This window comes from Mustela lutreola, chromosome 10 (genome assembly GCF_030435805.1).
Source record: "Mustela lutreola isolate mMusLut2 chromosome 10, mMusLut2.pri, whole genome shotgun sequence".
NCBI lineage: Eukaryota > Metazoa > Chordata > Mammalia > Carnivora > Mustelidae > Mustela > Mustela lutreola.
Genome location: NC_081299.1, coordinates 21,210,768 through 21,220,755, shown reverse-complemented (window position 1 = coordinate 21,220,755; position 9,988 = coordinate 21,210,768). Strand labels below are relative to the sequence as shown.

The window sequence follows — 9,988 nt, the reverse complement described above, 5'->3', positions numbered from 1 at the left end:
GGCACCTAATAAGCACTCATAATCAAGTATCTGCTGAATGATTTAACAGTAGCTCAACCCTCTCTGGGAAGCATTATGAATTCCGGCCCATCTTTTTCTTTACAGAGGTCATGGTTGTCCGGCCCTAGATACAAAAGCAAGCCTAAACTATCTCATTTCAGCAAACTTCCTAAAACCAGTTGTCATCTCACCTCATATAACTCCTTACGCTCCAAATCTTTCATAAAACACAGAAGACTCAAATCATACTAATAAATAGCACTAGAAGTGATGCTCAACAGGATCTCACGTTTATTGAGAAGTGATTAATGGTAAAAAGAAAGGCAATGCCCTTTCCTCATTGGCTGAACAATAAACTGAAGAAACATTCACTACACGTTTTACAATATTTTTCTCTTCCAAAATGCATTTCTGTAAACAAGTTTTTACCACTGTTCTTAGCTTTGAAATCAAATTAATCCTGACTTAATCAGTATAATGTACAAGAACAGAAAGTTTCTTAGGACTCCTAGTACTTTACTTTGAGTAACAAAGGGTCAGAGAAAATGAACCACCCTTAAAGACACAACCTTGGGTAACACTGTTAAACTCTCCAAGACAAAAATTCTTCATAAAAATGTTCTTCCAGTTCGGAAGGGAAAAACCAAATTCCCACTTTCTGGGGTGGAGGCCCAAAATCTTCGAAACTCAAGTGTTCTCCAAGTGCAAATGTCAAAATGGGGAGAGGAAAGGGTTTAAAAATTAGAGAAAACTGTATGCACTTACGGACTTTAAAATCCGAAAAACATAGTAAAAAGACAAAAAAAGCATTATGCTCTGAAATCACAACCAAAGCCAAAATAAAAGGGACATTTTTCACCTAAACTACCTAGAGGGATTTTTTGTTTAGTTTTTTCTTTTTCTTTTTTTTTTCATTTTCCAGTTAAGTCCTATGTCTTTTGTGAAATTCCAATACTTAAACTGCAAGTCTGCAATCGTCTCTGAAGTCAATGAAATTAAGAAAAAAGTCCTAATTCTCTTGAAGGTCATTTTTTTCCTCTTAGGATATGCAGATGCAACCGTTGCTGCAGTCTGTGCAGAACTGCCTTTTATTTGCCACGACCTTGACGTTCCTACAGAGATTAAAAAACAAAAAGAAAATTGAAATGGTTAGTTAAAACTTATCTGAACATGCTTAAGAATTAAAACTTTATAAATAACTCAATAAAAATTTAGTTATTTGTGCTGAATAGAATATACCTCACAAATAAAAAGTTTTACTTCCTATATTTTAAACCAAAGTAGTAAACAATCATCCCAATTCATACGAAATTGTTTTTCCTTGACTTTAAAATTTCTTGCATGACTTAAACAGATATGTTTTCCAATTACAGTTGGTTTAGGCTAACACTCGTCAATCCTCCCAAATATGGGCCTAATGGAAGTAACTCAAACCATTCATCAAATGCCTAAAGAAGGGAAGCAGCATATAAAGTATACTAAAAAAAAAACTTAAGGGGCATCTGGGTGGCTCAGCTGGTTAAGCCACTGCCTTCAACTCAGGTCATGATCCCAGAGTCCTGGGATTGAGTCCCATACGGGGCTTCTTCCCCTGCTCTGTAGGGAGCCTCCTTCTCCCTCTCCCTCAGCCTCTCCCCCTGCTTTGTGCTCTGTCAAATAAGTAAATAAAATCTTAAAAAAAAAAAAAAAAAAAACTCTAATAGCACTAGGGTCATCCTATACTAGTCCTAAGGCCTTAGGCATACTCATAGGCCTCATATTTCCCTTTTTTGTAAAGTGAGGAAACATATCTCACAGAGCAAAAGCCTGGGTAGCTCAGTTGGTTAAAGCCTCTGCCTTTGGCTCAGGCCATGATCTCAGGGTCCTGGGATCGAGCCCCACATCAAGCTCCCTGCTAGGCAGGGAAACGATTTCTCCCTTTCCTGTTCCCCCTGCTTGTGCTGTCAAATAAATAAATAAAATCTTTTAAAAATAAATAAATAAATCAAAAACATTAAGTGGTTAGGAGCACTGGCCTGAACTTAGACCTGATTCATCAATCTGCTTGAGTATTTATCCATGGTAAAATAGGATTACTAAAAAGAAGAGCAAGTACCACTTACGGGGTTTCCATGTTCCAGACACTGTACATAATTAGATCTTCATAACCATGCTGTACAGACTGTATTATTCCTAAGAAAACTAAAGCTCAAAAAATTTCCTTGACCAGGGGCGCCTGGGTGGCTCAGTGGGTTAAAGCCCCTGCCTTTGGCTCAGGTCATGATCCCAGAGTCCTGGGATCGAGCCCCACATCGGGCTCTCTGCTCCGCAGGGAGCCTGCTTCCTCCTCTCTGCCTGCCTCTCTGCCTACTTGTGATCTCTGTCTGTCAAATAAATAAATAAAAATATTAAAAAAAAAAAATTTCCTTGACCAGTATTACTAATAAGAATCAGGATTCAGGAGTGACTGGGTGGCTCAGTGGGTTATGCCTCTGCCTTCGGCTCGGGTCATGATCTCAGGGTCCTGGGATCGAGCCCCGAGTCGTTGGGCTCTCTGCTCAGTGGGGAGCCTGCTCCCCCTATCTCTCTGCCTGCCTCTCTACCTACTTGTGATCTGTCAAATAAATTTTTTAAATCTTAAAAAAAAAAAAAAAAAGAATCAGGATTCAAACCTAGGGCTCTTTCTCAATACCATATTACAAATGCTTATGTAAAAGTCAACAAAGTGAAACTATGTGACGAACGGACTACCCCTAGGGCTAAATTAATCCATAGATATAAAAACGTATTCAGAAAGAGCAGTTATCCTTTCTTTTAAAGATTTTATTTATTTGAGAGAAAGCACAGACACACTCGTGAGTGGGAGAAGGAGCAGAGTGGGAGGGAGAGGGACCAGCACTCTGGACTCTTCAGTGTTTCTTTCTTTCTTTTTTTTTTCGAAAGATTTTTACTTATTTGACAGAGAGAGATCACAAGCAACAGAGAGAGAGAGAAGGAAGCAGGCTCCCCGCTGAGCAGAGAGCCCAATGCGGGACTCGATCCCAGGACCACGAGATCATGACCCGAGCCGAAGGCAGTGGCTTAATCCACTGAGCCACAGGCCCTCTTCAGTGTTTCTTGATTCAATCTCATTCCCATGCTTTTATTATTTTTTTAAACCAGGAACATGTGGCCTTCTGTACCTCAAGGTATACACCTTCTTTGAAACTTCTTTAACCCACACAGCTTTCAATGTCTTTTTAAACTTGCATCCACAATTAAAAATTAAATTGCACTGTCTTGTTTTATGTAAAATTAGTCCCAACTCAATCAAAAAGCTCTTAAAAAATAAAGATGATGTCTTCAACTAACCTCACTCACAAGCTACAGGAGTTAACATGCTACAACTGACTTTTAAATAAAATTCTGGTTATTTTATTTTTCTTTTCTTTTCTTTTTTAAGTTTCGTTTATTTGGGGCGCCTGGGTGGCTCAGTGGGTTAGGCCTCTGCCTTCGACTCAGGTCGTGATCTCAGGGTCCCGGAATCAAGCCCCGCATCAGGCTTTCTGCTCGGCAGGGAGCCTGCTTCTCCCTCTCTCTGCCTGCCTCTCTGCCAACTTGTGATCTCTCTCTGTCAAATAAATAAATAAAATCTTTTAAAAAAATAAATAAAGGGTGCCTGGGTGGCTCAGTGGGTTAAGCCGCTGCCTTCGGCTCAGGTCATGATCTCGGCGTCCTGGGATCAAGGACGCTGCTCAGCGGGGAGCAGCTGCTCAGCGGGGAGCCTGCTTCCTCCTCTCTCTGCCTGCCTCTCTGCCTACTTGTGATCTCTATCAAATAAATAAATAAAATCTTTAAAAAAAATATATTTAAAAAAAAATTTTTTTTAAAAAGAAAATAAATAAATAAATAAATAAATGAATAAATACGTTTCATTTATTTAAGTAGTCTCTACTCCCAACATGGGGCTCGAACTCACAAGCAGGAGATCTAGAGTCATCGCATGCTCTTCCAACTGAGCCAGCCACGCGCCTCACAGGTTTATTTTAAATTATGTAAATTACAGGGGCACCTGGGTGGCTCAGTGGGTTAAAGCCTCTGCCTTCGGCTCAGGTCATGATCCCAGAATCCTGGGATCGAGCCCCGAATCGTCGGGCTCTCTGCTCAGCAGGGAGTCTGCTTCCTCCTCTCTCTCTGCCTGCCTCTCAGCCTACTTGTAATCTCTGCCTGTCAAATAAATAAATAAAATCATAAAAAATAATAATAAATAAATAAATAATTACGTAAATTACATACAAATAAATGGCATTAGCTGTCTTAATCTCCTGATCAACATCAAGAAAACATCACACTGATACAATAAAGCAAGTTCGATTAACTTCTGTTCTATTTCCAAATAGTTTTGATGTGTACACACAAAAAAAGCTTATATAATTACAAATAATAAAGATAACATCCATCTTCTCAGTATAAAGATATTTAAGCATTTCCATACTATCTTGAAAAGTAAAATAGATTTGGCACCAATTAAAAATAAAAAAACACCAGATTTTAGTTTTTTAAGTAGGAAAGGAAAATAGCTTTACAACGGAAAACGCAGTGAACACTTTAAGTGATCAAAGTAACATTCCCAATAATGGCATAAACAGCCTCCTAATGTGAGGCACTGAGGACACAAAGTCGCTTCTGTAGTATTCCTGCCAGAGAAACACAATCAGAAGGTACATAATGAGGAAACCTTAGACAAACTGAGGTGCATTCTACAAAAATAAACAGCATATACTCTTCAGAAAGGCAATGTCATAAACAAAGCACCTGGGTGGGTGGGGTGTGGTATGCATATGAAAATACTGCAGATTAAAAGAGACCAAAAAGACACGAAAACTACAAGATCCTAGACTGGAACCTGGATCATTAAAAAATGGCTATCAAGGACATTAAGACCTACTGGTAAAATACAAATAAGATTTGTAGATAACAGTTCTGTATGTCAATGTTAAATTTCCTGACACTGATTAACCACACTGTGGTTATAGTGCATGTTCTCATTTTTAGGGATTAACAGCAAAATATTGAAGAGAAAAGGACCTATCTGAAACCTACTTCCAAATGGTCAGAAAATCACCCATCTCCAAAAAGAAAAATAAAGTAATAAATGTGGCAAAACAGTACAGTAGCAAATCTGGATGGAAAGTATACAGGCATTCTGTGAACTATTCTTGAAATTTCTCTTAAGTTTGAAACTATTTCAAAATAAAGTTAATCGGGGCGCCTGGGTGGCTCAGTGGGTTAAGCCGCTGCCTTCGGCTCAGGTCATGATCTCAGGGTCCTGGGATCGAGTCCCGCATCGGGCTCTCTGCTCGGCAGGGAGCCTGCTTCCCTCTCTCTCTCTCTCTCTCTGACTGCCTCTCCATCTACTTGTGATTTTTCTCTGTCAAATAAATAAAATCTTAAAAATAAATAAATAAATAAAGTTAATAAAAATGGGGAGAAAATTACAGTTTTCATTTCATTCTTCTGCAAATACTAGCTACACTAAAACTTATGTGCAACAAATCATAAAACTTTGAAATGAGTTTATTTCTGGGGCACCTGAGTGGCTCAGTTAAGTGACTCTTGATTTTGGCTCAGGTCTTGAACTCCAGAGTTACACGATCCAGTCCATGCTCAGCAGAGAATCTGCTGAAGATTCTCTCCCCTCTACCCCTTCTCCCACTCTAAATAAATAAATAAAATAATGAAATTAGTTTATTTCCTCAGACCTACACTAAAAGTCCTTAAACACAGAGCACTTTTTTTTTTTTTTAAAGATTTGTATGTAGTGGGGCGCCTGGGTGGCTCAGTGGTTAAGCCGCTGCCTTCGGCTCGGGTCGTGATCTCAGGGTCCTGGGATCGAGTCCCGCGTCGGGCTCTCTGCTCGGCAGGGAGCCTGCTTCCTCCTCTCTCTCTCTGCCTGCCTCTCTACCTACTTGTGATTTCTCTCTGTCAAATAAATAAATAAAATCTTTAAAAAAAAAAAAAAAAAAAAGATTTGTATGTAGTTATTTGAGAGAGCAAAAAAGCAGAGGGGAGAGGGAGAAGCAGGCTCCCCACTGAGCAGGGAGCTCAACGCAGGGCTCAAACCCAAGACCCTGAGATCATGACCTAAGCCAAAGGCAGATGCTTAACTGAGCCACCCAGGAACCCCAAATACAGAGTATTTTAGCAAAGAAGAAAATAGAGGCTCCTGGCTGGCTAGGTTGGTAGTGTGTGCAACTCTTGATCTCTGGGTTGTGAGTTCAAGCCCCACAAAAATTTTTAAGTATATTTTAAAAAGGGCCACCTGGGTGGCTCAGTTGTTGGGCATCTGCTTTCGGCTCAGGTCATGATCCCAGGGTGCTGGGACTGAGCCCTGCATCCGGCTCCCTGCTAAGCAGGGAGTCTGCTTCTCCCTCTCCCACTCCCCCTGCTCCTGTTCCCTCTCAGTGTCTCTCTGTCAAATAAATAAATAAAATCTTAAAAAAAAAAAAAAAGTATGTATTTTCTTAAAAAGTTACCTAGCAGTTTTTTTTAACAAGTCTTTTAGAATGAGAAAAGATGACAAAGAGAAGGTTCTAACACAAGGACCATTATTTTCAGACACTTTGGGACATTAAAACCTTTTAAGTTTAAGAGTTCTATTAAAAAATTCTCTTACAGCAGCTTTCTTTCACTTTTGTGACTACTTCCTATAACCGCTGAGAACAATTTCATTAAATGCTCTGACAATTTTTGGCCAAAGCGCTTCAACTGTAGATCAGCTGTATTTGCTGATATGCCTAAGCAACCAGTCTACCCTAGTAAGATTTAATAAATAAGGGGCGCCTGGGTGGCTCAGGGGGTTAAAGCCTCTGCCTTCTGCTCGGGTCATGATCCCGGGATCCTGGGATCAAGCTCGGCATCAGGCTCTCTGCTCAGCAGGGAGCCTGCTTCCCTTCTCTGCCTGCTTCCCTGTCTACTTGTGATCTGTCAAATAATAAATAAAATCTTAAAAAAATATATTTAATAAATAAAAAGTAAGGAGGTGGGGAACCAGGAGAATGATGATGGATATATAATAAAGGGAAGAGAGAAGAGCACATAAAAGCAAAATCAGATTTCTAATGGGTACAAGTCCCAGACAGAATTGCCATGAGCAAAACATACATTTATTTATGTCTTACTGAACACTCCAGCTTTTATACACGAAGATGCTACTGACTCATCATAACAGGGCAAGTGGTATGTCAAGTTTTGGGGTTTTTTTCCCCATGGTGCTGTCATGCGGAACCAGCCAATGACAGCCCATCCCTTTTTTAAATAGCGCTTCCATGGGACACCTGAGTGGCTCAGATGCTTAGGCATCTGCCTTCAGCTCAGGTCATGATTCCAGAGTCCTGGGATTGAACTCTGCATCCGTCTCCCTGCTCGGCAGGGAGTCTGCTTCTACCCCTTTTTCTCCCCCTGCTTGTGCTCTCTCACTCCCTCTGTCAAATTAAAATAACATAACATAATGTAATATAAAATAAAGAAAATAAAATCTAGAGCCACAGGCCAGACAGTTACAATGAGATGTGTGGTAAGAACAGGCTGAAGTGGTCAGTCAAGGTTAAGCTCCGGCCATGGATTTGCTGTCTGCAATAAGGTAAACATAAGATCCTCAAGAACAAACACAAAATTAACTCCAAAGTCCCAGTTAACCAGAAAACAACCAAATGCTAGAAGGAAGATGCATGCATTCCTAGAGCTTAAGGATCTTGTAGTGGTAATAAAGAATAGAGGAAAATCACAGCCAAGATCTTACTGAATTCACACCCCACCCCCAAATTTCCCATTAGGACACATTCATCCTAATCTTCAAATCAATCCAAAATCTCAACAAGAACAATAATGAGTCTAAAGAAACAATCTTAAGAAATAAAGATAAATTTAAAGACATTAATCAGGTGCCTGGGTAGCTCAGTCATTAAGTGTCAGGTTTATGATCCCAGGGTCATCCCAGGAAGCCATCAGGCTCCCGGCTCTTCAGGAAGCCTGCTTCTCCCTCTTACACTCCTCCTGCTTGTGTTCCCTCTCTTGCTGTCTGTCAAATAAATAAAATTTAAAAAAATAAATAAAGATATTAAGAAAATGTGAACCAAGGGAAGAAGTTTCTAGCCTTCAGTATCTGGTCTGCCACTTAAAAAACTAGAGGTAATACCCATACTAATCATTCTTTCCACCTGAGTCCTTACCCAGTTTGTATCTATGATTATAAAATACAAAACTTCATCTCTAGGAAATATCCCCAAAACCACAAGGTGGCAATGTTACCTAAAATCTGCACATTTGAAACCTCTTCCTGTAATACATATTTATCTTTCTGCAGATTTATTTTTTTTCCTCTAAACTTAATATCCCCTTATTTCTACTACCATCCTACTCTCTCCACTTTTAAGAAGCCCTTAAATACAGCTGAGACATATTTATTTGCCGGCTATAATTTATTGACCTTAAAAACTGATATTTACCCCTAAAATTAAATTTACTTCTATACCTCTCAACTAAATGTTCCTATGTCTCCAGGGGCCTTGAGAGAAAGTAACAGAAATTTCAGTGTCCCTGGCTGAACCTAAGAGAATGTGGATAGGCTAACATGATAAAATGTGATTATACTAAAATCACTTTCATAGAGCGAAATCTAAAAAACAAAACATATGAATAAACAAAGCAGAAACAGACCCACAAATACAGAGAAAAACTGATGGTTGCCAGAGGGGAGGTGGGAGGGATAGGCAAATGGGTGAAGGAGAGCGGGCCATGGTCTTCAAGGTATGGAATGAGTAAGAGGATAAAACATACAGCAAGGGAAATACAGTCAATGGTACTGTACTGTGACATAGCCTTACATGGCAAGAGTTGGTAGCTACATCTGTGGTGAGCAGAATATAACATACTAACTCGCCCAGTGAAATCACTATGTTGTACTTGGACACCTGCGTGGCTCAGTTGGTTGGGCGTCCGACTCCTGATTTTGGCTCCAGTCATGGCCTCAGGGTCATGGACTGAGCCCCACGTGGGGCTCTCCACTCAGCACAGAATCTCCTTAAGACCCTCTCACGCTCTCCCTCTACCCCTCCTTAACCCTCCCTCTCTAAAATAAATACATCTTTAAATATATATATCTTCAGGGTGCCTGGGTGGCTCAGTCAGTTAAGTGTCTGACTTCAGCTCAGGCCATGATCTCAGGGTCCTGAGATCATAAACCCTGTCTGGCTCCTTGCTAACAGGGGTCCCCCTTTGCCCTCTCCCGCTGCCTCTCCCCAACCCGCTCACTGTTCTTTAAGAAATAAAATCTTTTTAAAAATCTTCTACCTTCTCATCCCCTTTTAAGTTTTTCTAGGTGCAGAAATGGACACTTAATTTGAATGAATTTCTGGGAATCGAAGTAGGAGCAACAAGACTAAGTTAATACATTCACATTTCCTATCATCAAATTACTTCCAAGACTGCTAATTAGAAGCTGAACTCCTATACACATTTTACCAAAAGGGTTAGAAGTAAAAAGCCTAGATAATCCACTATTTTCAGTACCTAAATAATAAATATGACTATGAACAGAACAAGGATAAGATAAATCACACATTAACATTTTTTAGCTTAACTAAGATAATGAGAAAACACTAGCTCCAAATCAAATGAAATGGTGTGACAGTCTTGACTATTCTCTAAATCACTCATTGGCTTTCCAGTAAAAACATTTGAACCAAAACTAATTTCACAATAAAACCAATTTCTCTAAACACTGCAGAATATAATTCAACAAATAAGGTTTTTAATAGCTTCTCAAATCCCTTCCATTCCCAGTACAAACATATTTCGCATTTGACAGATAAATTCAGAATGAAGTAATCATGAGAATAAGCTTTCCGGACATCTGATGATACTCTCCAGCTCTAACTCCAAAAATATCTTGTAGAACCATTAACAACTCCCTCACTATCTTTCTAGTCCAAGCTATTGTCATCTCTCATCTGGAATGTGCCAGACTCTT

The 9,988-nt window shown here is 39.7% G+C and overlaps 1 protein-coding gene across 2 annotated transcripts in view; it reads right to left on the bottom strand.

The window, feature by feature from the left end:
• Positions 1-268: 268 nt before the first annotated feature.
• YTHDF2 (YTH N6-methyladenosine RNA binding protein F2) overlaps positions 269-9,988 on the bottom strand; it is a 28,347-nt gene continuing 18,627 nt past the window's right edge. For both annotated transcript variants that reach the window (XM_059136215.1, XM_059136214.1), the window contains exon 5: positions 269-1,112. In XM_059136215.1, the coding sequence (XP_058992198.1) occupies positions 1,089-1,112 (24 nt within the window). In that variant the 3' untranslated portion in view covers positions 269-1,088. The remainder of the gene's footprint in view (positions 1,113-9,988) is intronic.